Here is a 22500-nt window from a genome sequence, read left to right as displayed (position 1 = left end):
TCCTCTGTGTTCCTTCCTGTTCCTCTGTGTCCTCTGTTCCCTTCCTGTTTCCTTTCCTCTGTGTTCCTTCCTGTTCCTCTGTGTTCCTTCTGTTCCTCTGTTTCCTTCCTGTTCCTTCTGTTCCTGTTCCCTTCCTGTTCCTTCCTGTTCCTCTGTGTCCCTTCCTGTTCCTCTATATTCCTTCCTGTTCCTCTGTGTCCCTTCCTGTTCCTCTGTGTCCCTTCCTGTTCCTCTGTGTCCCTTCCTGTTCCTTCCTTCTGTGTCCCTTCCTGTTCCTCTGTTCCTGTCCTTCCTTCCTGTTCCTCTGTGTTTCCTGTTCCTCTATGTCCCTTCCTGTTCCTCTGTGTCCCTTCTTCCTGTTGTCCTTCCTGTTCCTCTGTGTTCCTTCCTGTTCCTCTGTGTTCCTTCCTGTCCCTTCCTCCTGTTCCTTCCTGTTCTCTGTGTTCTTCCTGTTCCTCTTCCTGTTCCTCTATGTTCCTTCCCTTCCTGTTCCTCTGTGTTGCCCTTCCTCTGTGTTCCTTCCTGTTCCTCTATGTCCCTCTGTGTTCCTTCCTGTTCCTCTGTGTTCCTTCCTGTTCCTCTGTGTTCCTTCCTGTTCCTTCCTGTTCCTCTATGTCCCTTCCTTTCCTCTGTTCCTTCCTATGTTCCTTCCTGTCCTCCAGACCAGACACCAGCGTGGTGATACTCACCACTTGACTGTGGAGGAGATTCTAGATGAGACCAAACTACTGGACATCGGCATGAAGCAGAAACAATGGCTGATGACTGAGGTGTGTGTTGGTGCTTGACCTTTCACCTTTTCAATAAGATGGTGTGTGTTGGGGCGTTCACATGTTATCAGAGTTATCGGGAGGTGCGAGTGGGAAACGGAGTGTGTTGGTGCTTGACCTTTCACCTTTTCAATAGATGACGCCAAATCTGTTTTTTGACCATTGCAAACTTATCAATGTGAATAATGTAGATCGTTTGACAACATTATCAAGGTTAAGCAAGCTAGCTTTTATTATTAGCAACGTTTAGCTAGCTGGAATCCTATTGGTTGAAGAATTGGTCCGATTTCAAAAGCATGTGAACAGTAACGTTTGAGTTCCCACCTCCCAGAGAGAGAGAGAGAGAGAGAGAGAGAGAGAGAGAGAGAGAGAGAGAGAGAGAGAGAGAGAGAGAGAGAGAGAGAGAGAGAGAGAGAGAGAGAGAGAGAGAGAGAGAGAGAGAGAGAGAGAGAGAGAGAGAGAGAGAGAGAGAGAGAGAGAGAGAGAGAGAGAGAGAGAGATTAATGAAATGATTAATGATATGGAACAATTGTTAAATCTTTAAAACCACCTCCCCTCATTATTCTGATCATAAAACATAGTTTCTAAAAAAACACCTCTCTCTCTTCTTGCTCTCCCTCTCTCTTTTATTTACCTCCTTCCCACCCTTCTCTTCCTCGGGCCAAACAGACTAGTGTTTTGAGACCCATGTAAATAAAGTTGCAATAAATGTTTGACTCAGTCTCTGTCCCGTCCCCCAGGCGCTGGCCAGTAACCCTAAGATAGAGGTGAGGGATGGGAAATATGCCTTCAAGCCCAAATATCACCTGAAGGACAAGAAAGCCCTGCTCAGACTGTTGGATAAACATGACCAGCTGGGACTGGGAGGATTACTGCTAGATGATGTGGAGGAGGGGCTACCTAACTCTGCCAAGGCACTGAAGGTGTGTGTGTGTGTGTGTGTGTGTGTGTGTGTGTGTGTGTGTGTGTGTGTGTGTGTAATTAATGAGTCAGGCATATTAACGGCCTCTGTTCCTCCCCAGGTTTTGGGAGACCAGATCATCTTTGTGACCAGACCAGACAAGAAGAAGATTCTGTTCTATAATGATAAACACTGCCAGTTTACAGTGGACGAAGGTGAGAGCGTTGGTGGAGTTTCTCTACCTTAATTACTTTTTTGGGGCCCTCCGTGGTAGATGAGTGGGAGCATTGGTATGGTGTCTTTTGCTTAGTTCTCTGTAGAAGGTGAGAATATAATGTTAATTAGAACTAGAGTGTTGGTATGGTCTCTCCCTTAATTTAGTTTGCAGTGGTTGAAGATGAGAGCATGTTTCTCCCCATTAAATCTCTGTTGAAAAGCTGAGCATTGGTAGGGTTTCTCCCATGTCATACAATGCAGAATGTAAAAGTGTTGGTACAATTTCTCCCTTAATTATCAGTTTGCAGTAGATTCAGATAAGAGCGTTGATAAGGTCTCTCTTTCTTATTTCAGTTAAGGGAGCTTTATTGACATTAAATACATTCTGTAAATATTGCCAAAGGTTAACAAAAAAAAAGATATATATATATATATAAAATGTTTTATAAGTCTAAAGAAGTAATGTCTAAAGTACAACTGCATAAAGCCACTTAGTTCTCAGTAGAAGGTGTGAGCACTGGTCTGGTTTCTCTCCCTTTGCACTGGTCTGGTTTCTCTCCCTTTGCACTGGTCTGGTTTCTCTCCCTTTGCACTGGTCTGGTTTCTCTTTCACGTAATGACTCCAATGGCTCCACCCAGTGGTCAGATTTTAAATTATTGTTTTTACTATGACGTCATTTAGAAGTGTAGAACTTTCAGTTAGTCGATACAGGATATTAACTGAGTTTGATTTGTTTGTTTACTTGTATGTTTTGATTTGTTTACTTGTATGTTTTGATTTGTTTACTTGTATGTTTTGATTTGTTTACTTGTATGTATTGATTTGTTTACTTGAATGTTTTGATTTGTTTACTTGTATGTATTGATTTGTTTATTGTATGTTTGATTTGTTTACTTGTATGTATTGATTTGTTTACTTGTATGTATTGATTTGTTTACTTGTATGTATTGATTTGTTTACTTGTATGTATTGATTTGTTTACTTGTATGTATTGATTTGTTTACTTGTATGTATTGATTTGTTTACTTGTATGTTTTGATTTGTTTACTTGTATGTATTGATTTGTTTACTTGTATGTATTGATTTGTTTACTTGTATGTATTGTGTACCGCAAGTCAGCTTTTATCTGCCAAGTACGACCTACTTGTAGAAATGTAATAAACTACTACTGCTATTGTCCTACCTGAGCTAATGGTATCCTGTCTGTGTTTCCTGGTCTATCGTCCCAGAGTTCACCAAGCTGTGGAGGAGTATCCCAGTGGACTCTATGGATGAAGAGAAGATAGAGGACTATCTCAAGAGACAGGGCATCTCCTCCATGCAGGAGACTGGACCCAAGAAAGTTGTGAGTTTCTCTCTCTGTCCCTACCTCTTTCTCTACCTCTTCAGATCTCTCTACCTCTCCGGATCTCTCTACCTCTCCGGATCTCTCTACCTCTCCGGATCTCTCTACCTCTCCGGATCTCTCTACCTCTCCGGATCTCTCTACCTCTCCGGATCTCTCTACCTCTCCGGATCTCTCTACCTCTCCGGATCTCTCTCCCTCTCTACCTCTCCAGATCTCTCTCCCTCTCTACCTCTCCAGATCTCTCTCTCTCCTCTCTCTCTCCACATCTCTCTACCTCTCCACATCTCTCTCTACCTCTCACATCTCTCTACCTCTCCACATATCTCTCTACTCTCCACATCTCTCACCTCTCCACATCTTTTCTCTTTCTGTCTGTATTTCTGTCTCACAGGCCGGGTAATTCCAGTCCTCGGGGCCTGATTGGTGTTACACTTTTGTCCCAGCTAACACACCTGACTCCAGTAATCAACTAATCATGATCTTCAGTTTAGAATGCAGTTAGTTTAAATCAGCTGAGTTCTGCGAGGGGGGCGACCAATCAGTTCTGCTAGGGAATGGGGGGGTGACCAATCAGTTCTGCTAGGGAATGGGGGGTGACCAATCAGTTCTGCGAGGGACTGGGGGGGGGCGACCAATCAGTTCTGCTAGGGAATGGGGGGGCGACCAATCAGTTCTGCTAGGGACTGGGGGGGGGGGGGGCGCAAATCAAGACCCCCCCGAAGGACTGGAATTACTGGAATTATATGGGCTGTTTGTTAACAAGACAGTTGATCGCTACAACATTCAAAGTAGAAGTAGTAGGTGGAAGGGTCATTTAAAAGAGTAACTCTGGGGCACATTCATGTTATAAACGTGTTCTACTTATCGACATTGTGATCATTAAGTCAATTAATGGTGGTACGGATTTATGTCCACATCTCCTAGCTCTTATCACTCTCTATCTTTCTCTCCATCCATGTTTCTCATAATGTATCTGTGATTGGTTGTTTCTACAATTAACCGGTCTGTGATTGGCTGTTTTGGTTGTGTTGCTACAGTTACCAATCAAGAGGAAGAAGCCAGGTGGACAGAAGAAGAGACGCTTCAAGACTCACAACGACCATCTGGCCGGAGTACTGGAGGACTACTCAGAGGGCGTACCTGCTAAGAAGTGATGTCACTTCCTGGTTATACCCCTCCCTCTTCCCTGGCCCAGTGAGAGAGGGGTGACCTGGGAGTTGTTGTTTTTGGGCGGAAATAAACTTTTTTTTTTATTTGTCTCACCAAAACTACAATGAAGATGAGAGGAGACTATGGCCCTGTCTCAAACGTGGGAACTTGCTTCCTTTTCTCCCCGACGATAAAGGAGAGAAGATGAGGAAAGGAAGCCATTTTGGAACGTTGAGACACAAGATGGCTGACTGATTGACTGAAGTGAAGTCCTTGCCAAACACACCAACCTAAAGAGGCGCTCGCTGTCCTTTTTGATAATACTGTACCAATTTGGTTCTAAGCAGTAATACAAAATGGTGGACGGCTTTAGGGTAGCAAAAATGTCCTGTTAAATTTTCCCAAAATCCCAGGTTTTCCAGAAATCCCAGTTGGAATATTCCTGTAATGACAAATTCCCTGGAATCTGGTAACACTTCAAAGGGGATGTCTGGGAAACATAGGGGATTCTGGGAAAGTTACTGGATATGTGCAACTGTAGAAGGGGCTATATGTGTAAATGTCTGACACACGATGGACACTGTGTGTGTGATAGTGGAGAGAGGATGTGTATGATAGTGGAGAGAGGATGTGTGTGTGTGTTTTTTTTTTTTTAAATAATACCAGTCGTATTGTCTGCTGTAGTTGTTCCTTATATTCATTTCCAACAGTGGTCACCAATGGCAACCTGGAGAAATACAGGTTGTGCAGGGTTTTGCTCCAGACCTGCACAAACACTTCTGATTTAGCTAAACGACTCGTAGAATCTACCAGGTTTACTCAGACAAACACTAACCTGGTCCCAGGGTCTTTGTGCTGTCATTCCAAACGGCATGACAACGAGTCATAGCAGAGCTGAAATCAGGCTAGACAAACACCCCACTCCCATAGAAGCCCTTCAGCTAATAAACTGTCCCTTCAGTATATACTCAAACTGTTCATCAAGACTTTGATTGATTGGGTGAATCGGTTGTGTTATAGTGCAAGGCTAGAACAAAAGCCCGAGACACCCTGTATCTCCACACTTCCTGGTTGGTTGGTGACCTCTGGTCTCAGAGCGTTCTTCATTACTGAGCATGTTACCCACAGTACCTTTCTCCTGAGGCCTTTCCTCTGACGCACAATAAAGTCCTAGAAAACACACTGTACTGTATCTCTCCACTTCCTGGTTGGCTGTACTGTATCTCTCCACTTCCTGGTTGGCTGTACTGTATCTCTCCACTTCCTGGTTGGTTGGTGACCTCTGGTCTGGCTGTACGTTCTTCACTTCCTGGCATGGTTACCCTGGTCTCGGACCTTTCTCCTGAGGCCTCCACTTCCTCTGTACTGTGTCTAAAGTCCTGGTTGGCACACTGTACTGTATCTCTCCACTTCCTGGTTGGCTGTACTGTATCTCTCCACTTCCTGGTTGGCTGTACTGTGTCTTCTTGATGACACAGAGGCCTGGATTCAATCTGATGGTTGTTGCTCGCTGACATTTTAAAAGGTCGTATCTGATTCGGAGAAAGAGAGAGGATGTGAGGAACCGCGGGAAAGACAAATGAAGACTGGTTGGATGAAAGCTCAGTGGGCGAGGCTTAATGACAGATCAGTGAGACAAATAGAATAAACTTTTTAGGGTTGCAGGTGGATGGGGGGATTAAACGCGGGTTGCAACCTGCTGAGGTCGCCAGTTCTAATCCCGGTTGCGACTAGTTTCCCAACTCTACCCAACATAACTAATCTACAAACTCTGAACAGCTTTAAATATGTGCAAAAACAAGGATGGTGGCTCAGCCCCTGCTAGCGGAGGGGACTCAGCACTGAGATAAATGACACTCAACTGCTTTTCTGCTCCCCCTTCTGACACCCAGATGGTGACACATGTGCCTGGCAGACATCTCAGCTTTGATGTCAGCCCACCACCTCAAGCTCAACCTAGACAAGACAGAGCTGCTCTTCCTCCTGGGGAACGCCTGCCCGCTCCAAGACCTCTCCATCACAGACGACAACTCCACTGTGTCGACGTGACCCTGTGCAACACCCTGTCGTTCTCTGTAAACATCAAAGCAGTGACCCGCTCCTGCAGGTTCATGCTCTCTACAACATCCGTGGAGTACGACTCTACCTCACACAGGAAGTGGCGCAGGTCCTAATCCAGGCAGTTGTCATCTCCCGTCTGGACCACTGCAACTCTCTGTTGGCTCCCTGCTTGTGTCACCAAACCCCTGGAACTGATCCAGAACACAGCAGCCCGCCTGGTTTTCAACCTCATGTCACATACTGACTACGTGGAGGACATTCTTTAGATTTATTTTCTATGCCTGAGATATGTGGTCGTCCCACCTGGATATCTTAAGATGAATGCACTTAACTGTCAGTCTCTCTGGATAAGAGCGTCTGCTAAATGACTCAAACGTAAAAGGTCACAGGTTCAGATCTTGGGGGTGCCGTTAAAAAGAGAAAAAGAGGGTATATTTGGGAGAACGGGGAGATGATTGAGTACTTCTAGTCAGAGTACAGCAACACTGTCCTCCAAACAGCAAACTAAAACTTGTAAACTTTTAAATAAGTCATTTTTTAATTACAATTGGATATAAAGCATTTGGTGGTAAACAGTCAGACACGAAACATATAGCACTTCCACTACGAAGGGGCAGTTTCCCAGTCACAGGTCACGCCTCATCATGGACTAAACTGTTTAAATCCAGCTGGGTCTGGGAAACTGGACCTCGGTGTGCTGAGACAAGGACAACAGTTCAGTGACATTCTTTAGATTCTTGTTAAAGTAGTGGCAGTACATATTGAGTGGTAAGAGATTCCTTCGTTCGCTGTCTGCCAGAGAGGTACATTTTTTTGGCCCGGGAGCTGGTGGGGTTTAGTTTGTGGCCGGCGTGACAGCGGAGGTGGTTTTGACAGTCTTCTTCATGTGGTGGTAGTTGGGGAGGATCTTCATCAGGAAGTCGAGCTGAAGAGTCTGAGGCTGCAGAACACAAACACACACAGACATGTTGTTCTTCACTGCTAACAGGGAAACAGTGGATGGACTGGTTCTTAGGTTAAAAACAAGTGCAGAAAGACAAAGCTTATACACACAGACCCCTGGATCACTAATCTCAGTGTGTGTGTGTGTGCGTGTGTGTGTGTGCGCGTGTACCTGTGGTCGCTCTGTCTGCACACGTCTCTGACACCCCGAGCCAAAGATGACAGTGTTTTCAGGTATGACCTCACAGGTGTTGACCTGGCAACAGGCGCCGATGATACAACCAGAAGTTAGAATCATGTTCCTGCCCAAGTCAGCTGGAGGGGAGGGGGGACACAGTTTAGATGATGGAAGGGTTCTCTCCATAGTGATTTAATAACCAATCAACAGTTTAGATGATAGAAGGGTTCTCTCCATAGTGATTTAATAACCAATCAACAGTTTAGATGATAGAAGGGTTCTCTCCATAGTGATTTAATAACCAATCAACAGTTTAGATGATAGAAGGGTTCTCTCCATAGTGATTTAATAACCAATCAACAGTTTAGATGATAGAAGGGTTCTCTCCATAGTGATTTAATAACCAATCAACAGTTTAGATGATAGAAGGGTTCTCTCCATAGTGATTTAATAACCAATCAACAGTTTAGATGATAGAAGGGTTCTCTCCATAGTGATTTAATAACCAATCAACAGTTTAGATGATAGAAGGGTTCTCTCCATAGTGATTTAATAACCAATCAACAGTTTAGATGATAGAAGGGTTCTCTCCATAGTGATTTAATAACCAATCAACAGTTTAGATGATAGAAGGGTTCTCTCCATAGTGATTTAATAACCAATCAACAGTTTAGATGGAAGGGTTCTCTCCATAGTGATTTAATAACCAATCAACAGTTTAGATGATAGAAGGGTTCTCTCCATAGTGATTTAATAACCAATCAACAGTTTAGATGATAGAAGGGTTCTCTACATAGTGATTTAATAACCAATCAACAGTTTAGATGATAGAAGGGTTCTCTACATAGTGATTTAATAACCAATCAACAGTTTAGATGATAGAAGGGTTCTCTACATAGTGATTTAATAACCAATCAACAGTTTAGATGATAGAAGGGTTCTCTCCATAGTGATTTAATAACCAATCAACAGTTTAGATGGAAGGGTTCTCTCCATAGTGATTTAATAACCAATCAACAGTTTAGATGATAGAAGGGTTCTCTCCATAGTGATTTAATAACCAATCAACAGTTTAGATGATAGAAGGGTTCTCTCCATAGTGATTTAATAACCAATCAACAGTTTAGATGGAAGGGTTCTCTCCATAGTGATTTAATAACCAATCAACAGTTTAGATGATAGAAGGGTTCTCTCCATAGTGATTTAATAACCAATCAACAGTTTAGATGGAAGGGTTCTCTCCATAGTGATTTAATAACCAATCAACAGTTTAGATGATAGAAGGGTTCTCTCCATAGTGATTTAATAACCAATCAACAGTTTAGATGTTAGAAGGGTTCTCTCCATAGTGATTTAATAACCAATCAACAGTTTAGATGATAGAAGGGTTCTCTCCATAGTGATTTAATAACCAATCAACAGTTTAGATGATAGAAGGGTTCTCTCCATAGTGATTTAATAACCAATCAACAGTTTAGATGATAGAAGGGTTCTCTCCATAGTGATTTAATAACCAATCAACAGTTTAGATGATAGAAGGGTTCTCTGCATAGTGATTTAATAACCAATCAACAGTTTAGATGGAAGGGTTCTCTACATAGTGATTTAATAACCAATCAACAGTTTAGATGATAGAAGGGTTCTCTCCATAGTGATTTAATAACCAATCACCAGTTTAGATGGAAGGGTTCTCTCCATAGTGATTTAATAACCAATCAACAGTTTAGATGATAGAAGGGTTCTCTCCATAGTGATTTAATAACCAGTCAACAGTTTAGATGATAGAAGGGTTCTCTCCATAGTGATTTAATAACCAATCAACAGTTTAGATGATAGAAGGGTTCACTCCATAGTGATTTAATAACCAATCAACAGTTTAGATGATAGAAGGGTTCTCTCCATAGTGATTTAATAACCAATCAACAGTTTAGATGGAAGGGTTCTCTCCATAGTGATTTAATAACCAATCAACAGTTTAGATGATAGAAGGGTTCTCTCCATAGTGATTTAATAACCAATCAACAGTTTAGATGATAGAAGGGTTCTCTACATAGTGATTTAATAACCAATCAACAGTTTAGATGATAGAAGGGTTCTCTCCATAGTGATTTAATAACCAATCAACAGTTTAGATGATAGAAGGGTTCTCTCCATAGTGATTTAATAACCAATCAACAGTTTAGATGATAGAAGGGTTCTCTACATAGTGATTTAATAACCAATCAACAGTTTAGATGATAGAAGGGTTCTCTCCATAGTGATTTAATAACCAATCAACAGTTTAGATGATAGAAGGGTTCTCTACATAGTGATTTAATAACCAATCAACAGTTTAGATGATAGAAGGGTTCTCTCCATAGTGATTTAATAACCAATCAACAGTTTAGATGATGAAGGGTTCTCTACATAGTGATTTAATAACCAATCAACAGTTTAGATGGAAGGGTTCTCTCCATAGTGATTTAATAACCAATCAACAGTTTAGATGAAGAAGGGTTCTCTCCATAGTGATTTAATAACCAATCAACAGTTTAGATGGAAGGGTTCTCTCCATAGTGATTTAATAACCAATCAACAGTTTAGATGAAAGAAGGGTTCTCTCCATAGTGATTTAATAACCAATCAACAGTTTAGATGAAAGAAGGGTTCTCTCCGTAGTGATTTAATAACCAATCAACAGTTTAGATGGAAGGGTTCTCTCCATAGTGATTTAATAACCAATCAACAGTTTAGATGATAGAAGGGTTCTCTCCATAGTGATTTAATAACCAATCAACAGTTTAGATGATAGAAGGGTTCTCTCCATAGTGATTTAATAACCAATCAACAGTTTAGATGAAAGAAGGGTTCTCTCCATAGTGATTTAATAACCAATCAACAGTTTAGATGAAAGAAGGGTTCTCTCCGTAGTGATTTAATAACCAGTCAACAGTTTAGATGATAGAAGGGTTCTCTCCATAGTGATTTAATAACCAATCAACAGTTTAGATGGAAGGGTTCTCTCCATAGTGATTTAATAACCAATCAACAGTTTAGATGGAAGGGTTCTCTCCATAGTGATTTAATAACCAATCAACAGTTTAGATAGAAGGGTTCTCTCCATTGTGATTTAATAACCAATCAACAGTTTAGATGAAAGAAGGGTTCTCTCCATAGTGATTTAATAACCAATCAACAGTTTAGATGATAGAAGGGTTCTCTCCATAGTGATTTAATAACCAATCAACAGTTTAGATGGAAGGGTTCTCTCCATAGTGATTTAATAACCAATCAACAGTTTAGATGGAAGGGTTCTCTCCATTGTGATTTAATAACCAATCAACAGTTTAGATGATGGAAGGGTTCTCTCCATTGTGATTTAATAACCAATCAACAGTTTAGATGATAGAAGGGTTCTCTCCATAGTGATTTAATAACCAATCAACAGTTTAGATGGAAGGGTTCTCTCCATAGTGATTTAATAACCAATCAACAGTTTAGATGGAAGGGTTCTCTCCATAGTGATTTAATAACCAATCAACAGTTTAGATGGAAGGGTTCTCTCCATAGTGATTTAATAACCAATCAACAGTTTAGATGAAAGAAGGGTTCTCTCCATAGTGATTTAATAACCAATCAACAGTTTAGATGGAAGGGTTCTCTCCATAGTGATTTAATAACCAATCAACAGTTTAGATGAAAGAAGGGTTCTCTCCATAGTGATTTAATAACCAATCAACAGTTTAGATGATAGAAGGGTTCTCTCCATAGTGATTTAATAACCAATCAACAGTTTAGATGATAGAAGGGTTCTCTCCATAGTGATTTAATAACCAATCAACAGTTTAGATGAAAGAAGGGTTCTCTCCATAGTGATTTAATAACCAATCAACAGTTTAGATGATAGAAGGGTTCTCTCCATAGTGATTTAATAACCAATCAACAGTTTAGATGATAGAAGGGTTCTCTCCATAGTGATTTAATAACCAATCAACAGTTTAGATGATAGAAGGGTTCTCTCCATAGTGATTTAATAACCAATCAACAGTTTAGATGATAGAAGGGTTCTCTCCATAGTGATTTAATAACAAATCAACAGTTTAGATGATAGAAGGGTTCTCTCCATAGTGATTTAATAACAAATCAACAGTTTAGATGATAGAAGGGTTCTCTCCATAGTGATTTAATAACCAATCAACAGTTTAGATGGAAGGGTTCTCTCCATAGTGATTTAATAACCAATCAACAGTTTAGATGGAAGGGTTCTCTCCATAGTGATTTAATAACCAATCAACAGTTTAGATGAAAGAAGGGTTCTCTCCATAGTGATTTAATAACCAATCAACAGTTTAGATGATAGAAGGGTTCTCTCCATAGTGATTTAATAACCAATCAACAGTTTAGATGATAGAAGGGTTCTCTCCGTAGTGATTTAATAACCAATCAACAGTTTAGATGATAGAAGGGTTCTCTCCATAGTGATTTAATAACCAATCAACAGTTTAGATGGAAGGGTTCTCTCCATAGTGATTTAATAACCAATCAACAGTTTAGATGATAGAAGGGTTCTCTCCATAGTGATTTAATAACCAATCAACAGTTTAGATGATAGAAGGGTTCTCTCCATAGTGATTTAATAACCAATCAACAGTTTAGATGATAGAAGGGTTCTCTCCATAGTGATTTAATAACCAATCAACAGTTTAGATGATGAAGGGTTCTCTCCATAGTGATTTAATAACCAATCAACAGTTTAGATGATAGAAGGGTTCTCTCCATAGTGATTTAATAACCAATCAACAGTTTAGATGATAGAAGGGTTCTCTCCATAGTGATTTAATAACCAATCAACAGTTTAGATGATAGAAGGGTTCTCTCCATAGTGATTTAATAACCAATCAACAGTTTAGATAGAAGGGTTCTCTCCATAGTGATTTAATAACCAATCAACAGTTTAGATGATAGAAGGGTTCTCTACATAGTGATTTAATAACCAATCAACAGTTTAGATGATAGAAGGGTTCTCTCCATAGTGATTTAATAACCAATCAACAGTTTAGATGATGGAAGGGTTCTCTCCATAGTGATTTAATAACCAATCAACAGTTTAGATGATAGAAGGGTTCTCTACATAGTGATTTAATAACCAATCAACAGTTTAGATGATAGAAGGGTTCTCTACATAGTGATTTAATAACCAATCAACAGTTTAGATGATGGAAGGGTTCTCTCCATAGTGATTTAATAACCAATCAACAGTTTAGATGATAGAAGGGTTCTCTCCATAGTGATTTAATAACCAATCAACAGTTTAGATAGAAGGGTTCTCTACATAGTGATTTAATAACCAATCAACAGTTTAGATGATAGAAGGGTTCTCTCCATAGTGATTTAATAACCAATCAACAGTTTAGATGATAGAAGGGTTCTCTACATAGTGATTTAATAACCAATCAACAGTTTAGATGATAGAAGGGTTCTCTCCATAGTGATTTAATAACCAATCAACAGTTTAGATGATGGAAGGGTTCTCTACATAGTGATTTAATAACCAATCAACAGTTTAGATGATAGAAGGGTTCTCTACATAGTGATTTAATAACCAATCAACAGTTTAGATGATAGAAGGGTTCTCTCCATAGTGATTTAATAACCAATCAACAGTTTAGATGATAGAAGGGTTCTCTCCATAGTGATTTAATAACCAATCAACAGTTTAGATGATAGAAGGGTTCTCTCCATAGGGTTCTCAACAGTTTAGATGATAGAAGGGTTCTCAACAGTTTAGATGATAGAAGGGTTCTCAACAGTTTAGATGATAGAAGGGTTCTCTCTAAAGTGATTTAATAACCAATCAACAGTTTAGATGGAAGGGTTCTCTCCATAGTGATTTAATAACCAATCAACAGTTTAGATGTTAGAAGGGTTCTCTCCATAGTGATTTAATAACCAATCAACAGTTTAGATGTTAGAAGGGTTCTCTCCATAGTGATTTAATAACCAATCAACAGTTTAGATGATAGAAGGGTTCTCTCCATAGTGATTTAATAACCAATCAACACAGACACACTCAGTCATTCAGATCATTGGGACGAAGACCGTCATTACTGAATTTGTGGCATTTGAACCTTTCTTACCTTTGGATTCTATGACATTGTTGTCCCCAATTTTCAAAGCTTGAGACACTGCAAGTATCATTGGTTAAGGAGAATTTCATACTTTACCAACAAAAGGACTTTCAGAGCAGCAATATACAGATATGTGATATTAGACAGAGGTCAAACAGACAGAGGTCAAACAGACAGAGGTCAAATGTCCAAATAGCTGTTCCCTATAGGTCAGTGGCTGTACCCTATAGGTCAGTGTACCCTATAGGTCAGTGTACCCTATAGGTCAGTGTACCCTACAGGTCAGTGGCTGTACCCTACAGGTCAGTGTACCCTGTAGGTCAGTGGCTGTACCTTACAGGTCAGTGTACCCTGTAGGTCAGTGGCTGTACCTTACAGGTCAGTGTACCCTGTAGGTCAGTGGCTGTACCCTATAGGTCAGTGTACCCTGTAGGTCAGTGGCTGTACCTTACAGGTCAGTGTACCCTGTAGGTCAGTGGCTGTACCTTACAGGTCAGTGTACCCTATAGGTCAGTGTACCCTATAGGTCAGTGTACCCTGTAGGTCAGTGGCTGTACCCTAGAGGTCAGTGTACCCTACAGGTCAGTGTACCCTACAGGTCAGTCAGTGTACCCTATAGGTCAGTGGCTGTACCTTACAGGTCAGTGTACCCTGTAGGTCAGTGGCTGTACCCTATAGGTCAGTGGCTGTACCCTATAGGTCAGTGTACCCTACAGGTCAGTGGCTGTACCCTACAGGTCAGTGGCTGTACCCTACAGGTCAGTGTACCCTACAGGTCAGTCAGTGTACCCTATAGGTCAGTGGCTGTACCTTACAGGTCAGTGTATCCTATAGGTCAGTGGCTGTACCTTACAGGTCAGTGTACCCTATAGGTCAGTGGCTGTACCCTATAGGTCAGTGTACCCTACAGGTCAGTGGCTGTACCCTACAGGTCAGTGGCTGTACCCTACAGGTCAGTCAGTGTACCCTATAGGTCAGTGGCTGTACCTTACAGGTCAGTGTATCCTATAGGTCAGTGGCTGTACCTTACAGGTCAGTGTACCCTGTAGGTCAGTGGCTGTACCCTATAGGTCAGTGGCTGTACCCTATAGGTCAGTGGCTGTACCTTACAGGTCAGTGTACCCTGTAGGTCAGTGGCTGTACCCTGTAGGTCAGTGTACCCTACAGGACAGTGGCTATACCCTACAGGACAGTGGCTATACCCTACAGGTCAGTGGCTATACCCTACAGGTCAGTGGCTATACCCTACAGGTCAGTGGCTGTACCCTACAGGTCAGTGGCTGTACCCTATAGGTCAGTGTACCCTACAGGTCAGTGTACCCTACAGGTCAGTGGCTGTACCCCACAGGGCAGTGTACCCTACAGGTCAGTGTACCCTACAGGTCAGTGTACCCTACAGGTCAGTGGCTGTACCCTACAGGTCAGTGGCTGTACCCTACAGGTCAGTGTACCCTACAGGTCAGTGTACCCTACAGGTCAGTGTACCCTATAGGTCAGTGTACCCTACAGGTCAGTGTACCCTATAGGTCAGTGTACCCTACAGGTCAGTGTACCCTATAGGTCAGTGTACCACTTCAATATAAAGGATACTACACCCAACTTCAAACACGTTGTTGATGCCGATGGTCATCGTCTTTGGCTCCACTCCCTCAGAGTCAGGTGCTATGTTCTCTGGATAACTGATCAAAGACAGACAGCCAGCTTCATATCAGACAACCAGCTTCATATCAGACAACCAGCTTCATATCAGACAACCAGCTTCATATCAGACAACCAGCTTCATATCAGACAGCCAGCTTCATATCAGACAACCAGCTTCATATCAGACAGCCAGCTTCATATCAGACAGCCAGCTTCATATCAGACAACCAGCTTCATATCAGACAACCAGCTTCATATCAGACAACCAGCTTCATATCAGACAACCAGCTTCATATCAGACAACCAGCTTCAAATCAGACCATAACATTGCAGAGGAAAAGGAGACCACAAAATGACAGAGGAAAAGGAGACCATAACATGACAGAGGAAAAGGAGACCATAAAATGACAGAGGAAAAAGAGACCATAACATGACATAAAAAGGAGACCATAACATGACAGAAAAAGGAGACCATAACATGACAGAGGAAAAGGAGACCATAACATGACAGAGGAAAAGGAGACCATAACATGACAGAAAAAGGAGACCATAACATGACAGAAAAAGGAGACCACAACATGACAGGAAAAGGAGACCATAACATGACAGAGGAAAAGGAGACCATAACATGACCTAAAAAGGAGACCATAACATGACAGAAAAAGGAGACCACAACATGACAGGAAAAGGAGACCATAACATGACAGAGGAAAAGGAGACCATAACATGACCTAAAAAGGAGACCATAACATGACAGAAAAAGGAGACCACAACATGACAGGAAAAGGAGACCATAACATGACAGAGGAAAAGGAGACCATAACATGACAGAGGAAAAAGAGACCATAACATGACAGAAAAGGAGACCATAACATGACAGAAAAAGGAGACCACAACATGACAGAGGAAAAGGAGACCATAACATGACAGAAAAAGGAGACCACAACATGACAGGAAAAGGAGACCATAACATGACAGAGGAAAAGGAGACCATAACATGACCTAAAAAAGGAGACCATAACATGACAGAAAAAGGAGACCACAACATGACAGGAAAAGGAGACCACAAAATGACAGAGGAAAAGGAGACCATAACATGACAGAGGAAAAGGAGACCACAAAATGACAGAGGAAAAAGAGACCATAACATGACAGAGGAAAAAGAGACCATAACATGACATAAAAAGGAGACCATAACATGACAGAAAAAGGAGACCATAACATGACAGAGGAAAAGGAGACCATAACATGACCTAAAAAGGAGACCATAACATGACAGAAAAAGGAGACCACAACATGACAGAAAAAGGAGACCATAACATGACAGAGGAAAAGGAGACCACAACATGACAGAGGAAAAAGAGACCATAACATGGCAGAGGAAAAAGAGACCATAACATGACAGAGGAAAAGGAGACCACAACATGACAGAGGAAAAGGAGACCATAACATGACAGAGGAAAAAGAGACCATAACATGACAGAGGAAAAAGAGACCATAACATGACAGAGGAAAAGGAGACCACAACATGACAGAGGAAAAAGAGACCATAACATGACAGAGGAAAAGGAGACCATAACATGACAGAGGAAAAAGAGACCATAACATGACAGAGGAAAAGGAGACCACAACATGACAGAGGAAAAAGAGACCATAACATGACAGAGGAAAAGGAGACCATAACATGACAGAGGAAAAAGAGACCATAACATGAGAGGAAAAGGAGACCATAACATGACAGAGGAAAAGGAGACCATAACATGACAGAGGAAAAGGAGACCATAACATGACAGAGGAAAAGGAGACCATAACATGACAGGAAAAAGAGACCATAACATGACAGAGGAAAAAGGAGACCACAACATGACAGAGGAAAAAGAGACCATAACATGATAGAGGAAAAGGAGACCATAACATGACAGAGGAAAAAGAGACCATAACATGACAGAGGAAAAGGAGACCATAACATGACAGGAAAAAGAGACCATAACATGACAGAGGAAAAGGAGACCATAACATGACAGAGGAAAAGGAGACCATAACATGACAGGAAAAAGAGACCATAACATGACAGAGGAAAAGGAGACCATAACATGACAGAGGAAAAGGAGACCATAACATGACAGAGGAAAAGGAGACCATAACATGACAGGAAAAGGAGACCATAACATGACAGAGGAAAAAGAGACCATAACATGACAGAGGAAAAAGAGACCATAACATGACAGGAAAAGGAGACCATAACATGACAGAGGAAAAAGAGGTGGGCGACTGTGTAACAGTATAACTTTAGACCGTCCCCTCGCCCATACCAGGGCGCGAACCAGGGACCCTCTGCACACATCAACAACAGTCACCCTCGAAGCATCGTTACACAAAAAAAACGCTATTTAGCGCGCACCGCTAACTAAGCTAGCCGTCTCACATCCGTTACAAGTGCAAAAGAGAGGTGGGGGAAAAGACAGAATAAAAGCACGGAAGGAATAAAGTGTAGGGAGAATGGATGGATGTAACGGGGGAGAGAAAGAGAGGCGGCAATAGAACACAGGAGAGACCTCACCACTGTACCCTTCCACTTCTAGAAGATTCACTATTGTTATGTTCACCTGTTAATTATAAGAGCTTGTTCCTCGATGAGGTTGCCTTCTCCGATGACTATGGGTCCTGCCTCGGCAATGATGCGGGCTTTGGGATGGACCACGGTTCTGGCACCTGGAAAGACCATACATGAACAGTGAAATGTGCAACGCTAGCCTACCACATCAACCATTTTTAGCCGGCTCCAAAGTGGATATGTACTCAGTAACCTGAGCCGTGTAATAATGTCAAGCTATATAGAGACTAGAGCTACTACAGACAAACGAATGTTGTTGTTGCTCATTGTAAAATAAATAGTTAGCGGACGTTACCTGACTAGCTAAGCTAAATGCTACATTTGACGTCTTCTTACCAATAGTGACATCCCCTCTGATCTCGCTTTCGACGCACACCACGGCGCCAGCTGCTATTTTAGCACTACAAACAGAAAACCAAGTGTTGGTAATAATCAGCAATACAAAAAGTGTATAATTTATGAATCATCTGTATGTCTACAAGTTAGTTAGCTAGTTAGTTAGCTGCTTGCTACAGCTAAAGTAGCTAACTCAGCTAGTCACGTTAGCTAGCTGTTTCCTAAAACATATTCACTTTGTTTAACACATTCAAACTATCATGAAACAGTAATAATGTGTTATTTGATACACAATACTGAACTAAAAACGAATTCAAGTTGGAGTCGTAATACCTTTTTTGAGCATTTTGTTTATCCGACATTTTGTTGATCGACTTGAGTTTTTTTCGACAATCGATTTCGAATCCTTCTCAGCATAAACGACGTCATTGTGCGCTTGCGTGGAACGCAGACAAGATGAGGAGGGGGTGGGGACATTAATGGGGATTTAGTGTCACCTAGCGAATATTTACAAAACTGCAGCTGAACAAATCTAATAATATTTTTAGTTAGAGAAAATGGTTAAAGTATTATTCTCTGTTTTTCATATATGCAGAGACACTTTAACTTTGCATTCATGTACATACTACCTCAATTTGCCCGACCAACCAGTGCTCCCGCACATTGGCTAACCGGGCTGTCTGCATTGCGTCCCACCACCCGCCAACCCCTCTTTCACGCTACTGCAACTCTCTGTTCATCATATATACATAGAACCATATCTACATGTACATACTACCTCAATCAGCCTCGCTACTTTTATAGCCTCGCTACTTTTATAGCCTCGCTACTTTTATAGCCTCGCTACTGTATATAGACTCGCTACTGTATATAGACTCGCTACTGTATATAGCCTCTCTACTGTATGTAGTCTCTCTACTGTATATAGCCTGTCTTTTTACTGTTGTTTTATTTCTTTATCTACCTAATGTTCACCTAATTTTGCACTGTTGGTTAGAGCCTGTAAGTAAGCATTTCACTGTAAGGTCTACCTGTTGTATTCAGCGCACATGACAAATTAACTTTGATTTGATTTGAATCCCAAATCAAACCCCTATCTCCTAACCTTTTTTTTTTTTTTAAACCTTTATTTAACCAGGCAAGTCAGTTAAGAACAGTGAGTTAACTGCCTGTTCAGGGGCAGAATGACAGATTTGTACCTTGTCAGCTCGGGGATTCGAACTTGCAACCTTTCGGTTACTAGTCCAATGCTCTAACCACTAGGCTACCCTGCCACCCCTTATCCCCTAGCCCCTATCTCCTATCTCCTAACCTTATCCCCTAGCCCATATCTCCTAGCCCATATCTCCTAACCCATATCTCCTAACCTTATAATATAATAATATATGCCATTTAGCAGACGCTTTTATCCAAAGCGACTTACAGTCATGTGTGCATACATTCTACGTATGGGTGATCCCGGGAATCGAACCCATTACCCTGGCGTTACAAGCGCCATGCTCTACCAACTGAGCTACAGAAGGACCCCTAGCCCCTATCTCCTAACCTTATCCCCTAGCCCCTATCTCCTAACCTTATCCCCTATCTCCTAACCTCATCCCCTAGCCCCTATCTCCTAACCTCATCCCCTAGCCCATATCTCCTAACCTTATCCCCTAGCCCCTATCTCCTAACCTTATCCCCTAGCCCCTATCTCCTAACCTTATCCCCTATCTCCTAACCTCATCCCCTAGCCCCTATCTCCTAACCTCATCCCCTAGCCCATATCTCCTAACCTCATCCCATAGCCCCTATCTCCTAACCTTATCCCCTAGCCCCTATCTCCTAACCTTATCCAAGCCCATATCTCCTACCCTTATCCCCTAGCCCATATCTCTAACCTCATCCCCTAGCCCCTATCTCCTAACCTCGTCCCCTAGCCCCTATCTCCTAACCGCATCCCCTAGCCCCTATCTCCTAACCTCATCCCCTATCTCCTAACCTTATCCCTATCTCCTAACCTCATCCCCTATCTCCTAACCTTATCCTATCCTATCTCCTAACCTCATCCCCTAGCCCCTATCTCCTAACCTCATCCCCTAGCCCCTATCTCCTAACCTCATCCCCTAGCCCCTATCTCCTAACCTCATCCCTAGCCCCTATCTCCTAACCTCATCCCCTAGCCCCTATCTCCTAACCTCATCCCTAGCCCCTATCTCCTAACCTCATCCCCTAGCCCCTATCTCCTAACCTCATCCCCTAGCCCCTATCTCCTAACCTCATCCCCTAGCCCCTATCTCCTAACCTCATCCCCTAGCCCCTATCTCCTAACCTTAACCCCTATCTCCTAACCTCATCCCCTAGCCCCTATCTCCTAACCTCATCCCCTAGCCCCTATCTCCTAACCTCATCCCCTAGCCCCTATGTACCTGTGTAGATCTGAAAGTATAAGAAGTGTCAACAACAAGTCATCTGATAGATAACCTTCACCTTGTCCTTGACTGATAGAGTTGAATTAGAACCTTCCCAGATCAGTGTTTACTGTACCCAGGTCTTTAGCTGTATTTGTTCATCGTCATGCCGACCGGTGTGTACACAGAGGACAGAGTTACCTGTCAATCATCAACCCAGCTCAATGTCACTGTATCTGAAATTAGTACACACACACACACACACACACACACACACACACACACACACACACACACACACACACACACACACACACACACACACACACACACACACACACACACACTTTTCAATGACCCTCTCCCACCTCTCCCAGTCCCTGATCATTTAAAATAAGCATCATCAACATCAAATGAACCAACATCTTCTAGATAGTCAGTCCGAACTTCAAACACACGGAGCTTCAAATCACTCAAACTTTCAGATGGATCAGAAAGGAAATTAGGATTTTCAAAATTCTATAAATTATTAATTATGGGTTGTAGAAGAAGAGAGTACATAAATGATTAAATATGCACTAACCTAATTTAGAAAGTAGTACATAATATATGAATTATGCACACACACACACACACACACACACACACACACACACACACACACACACACACACACACACACACACACACACACACACACACACACACACACACACACACACACACACACACACACACACACACACACACACACACACACACACACACACACACACACACACACACACACACACACAGGGGCATGGACACACACACACACACACACACACACACACACACACACACACACACACACACACACACACAGGGGCATGGACACACACACACACACAGAGGCATGGATCCACACACACACACACAGGGGCATGGACACACACACACACAGAGAGCGATTGTATAACCAGACTCTCCCCTTTTTAGACGTTGGAGGAAGTGACATGATAACGAGGTGTGAACAGAACAGATTTCATATGAGTTAAACAGACTGGCTCAACCAGAACAGATTTCATATGAGTTAAACAGACTGGCTCAACCAGAACAGATTTCATATGAGTTTAACAGACTGGCTAAACCAGAACAGATTTCATATGAGTTAAACAGACTGGCTAAACCAGAACAAGATTTCATATGAGTTAAACAGACTGGCTAAACCAGAACAGATTTCATATGAGTTAAACAGACTGGCTAAACCAGAACAGATTTCATATGAGTTTAACAGACTGGCTAAACCAGAACAGATTTCATATGAGTTTAACAGACTGGCTAAACCAGAACAGATTTCATATGAGTTAAACAGACTGGCTAAACCAGAACAGATTTCATATGAGTTAAACAGACTGGCTAAACCAGAACAGATTTCATATGAGTTTAACAGACTGGCTAAACCAGAACAGATTTCATATGAGTTAAACAGACTGGCTCAACCAGAACAGATTTCATATGAGTTAAACAGACTGGCTAAACCAGAACAGATTTCATATGAGTTGAACAGACTGGCTCAACCAGAACAGATTTCATATGAGTTAAACAGACTGGCTCAACCAGAACAGATTTCATATGAGTTAAACCAGAACAGATTTCATATGAGTTAAACAGACTGGCTAAACCAGAACAGATTTCATATGAGTTAAACAGACTGGCTAAACCAGAACAGATTTCATATGAGTTAAACAGACTGGCTAAACCAGAACAGATTTCATATGAGTTAAACAGACTGGCTAAACCAGAACAGATTTCATATGAGTTAAACAGACTGGCTAAACCAGAACAGATTTCATATGAGTTT

At 41.7% G+C, this 22500-nt stretch overlaps 2 protein-coding genes, 1 long non-coding RNA gene and 1 pseudogene across 5 annotated transcripts in view; 2 read left to right on the top strand and 2 right to left on the bottom strand.

Annotated features, from left to right (window-relative positions):
• LOC118382790 (general transcription factor IIE subunit 2-like) overlaps positions 1–5567 on the top strand; it is a gene marked incomplete at its 5' end in the record, with an annotated part of 25450 nt that extends 19883 nt beyond the window's left edge. Inside the window, 5 exons of the mRNA XM_052500297.1 lie at positions 663–770; positions 1511–1693; positions 1793–1886; positions 3118–3233; positions 4274–5567. Of these exons, the coding sequence (XP_052356257.1) occupies positions 663–770; positions 1511–1693; positions 1793–1886; positions 3118–3233; positions 4274–4390 (618 nt within the window). The remainder of the gene's footprint in view (positions 1–662; positions 771–1510; positions 1694–1792; positions 1887–3117; positions 3234–4273) is intronic.
• Positions 5568–6970: 1403 nt separating this feature from the next.
• On the bottom strand, positions 6971–18693 carry LOC118382791 (dynactin subunit 6-like; annotated as a pseudogene).
• LOC127916940 (uncharacterized) lies at positions 13706–15245 on the top strand. Of its 3 annotated transcripts, XR_008096663.1 has the most exons (6): positions 13706–13822; positions 13853–13903; positions 13976–14068; positions 14107–14566; positions 14765–14785; positions 14824–15245. It is a non-coding gene; the product is annotated as an uncharacterized LOC127916940 (long non-coding RNA). The 3 variants fall into 3 exon arrangements; XR_008096661.1 differs by having other exon boundaries at positions 14107–14785; XR_008096662.1 differs by lacking the exon at positions 13976–14068 and having other exon boundaries at positions 14090–14785.
• On the bottom strand, positions 16020–17907 carry LOC127916939 (uncharacterized). The gene is made up of 2 exons (XM_052500285.1): positions 16822–17907; positions 16020–16316 (listed from the first exon to the last, which is right to left on the bottom strand). Exons 1-2 carry the CDS (start codon positions 17559–17561, stop codon positions 16046–16048), a joined length of 1011 nt encoding a protein of 336 aa, XP_052356245.1. The 5' UTR covers positions 17562–17907; the 3' UTR covers positions 16020–16045.
• Positions 18694–22500: the final 3807 nt, after the last annotated feature.

The sequence above is a fragment of the Oncorhynchus keta genome, unplaced genomic scaffold, assembly GCF_023373465.1.
Source record: "Oncorhynchus keta strain PuntledgeMale-10-30-2019 unplaced genomic scaffold, Oket_V2 Un_contig_1016_pilon_pilon, whole genome shotgun sequence".
NCBI classification, from domain to species: Eukaryota; Metazoa; Chordata; class Actinopteri; order Salmoniformes; family Salmonidae; genus Oncorhynchus; species Oncorhynchus keta.
The sequence above is the reverse complement of the archived record's forward strand: the minus strand, read 5'-3'. Positions and strand labels throughout refer to the sequence as shown.

What these genes read in the sequence shown, in the direction of transcription:
- LOC127916939 (XM_052500285.1), bottom strand. Translation starts at nt 17,561, where the DNA reads ATGTTATGGTCTCCTTTTCCTGTCATGTTATGGTCTCTTTTTCCTCTG. An exon ending in TTGTGGTCTCCTTTTCCTCT is followed by an intron (nt 16,317 to 16,821) that starts GTCATGTTATGG and finishes CTCCTTTTTTAG; the next exon opens with GTCATGTTATGGTCTCCTTT.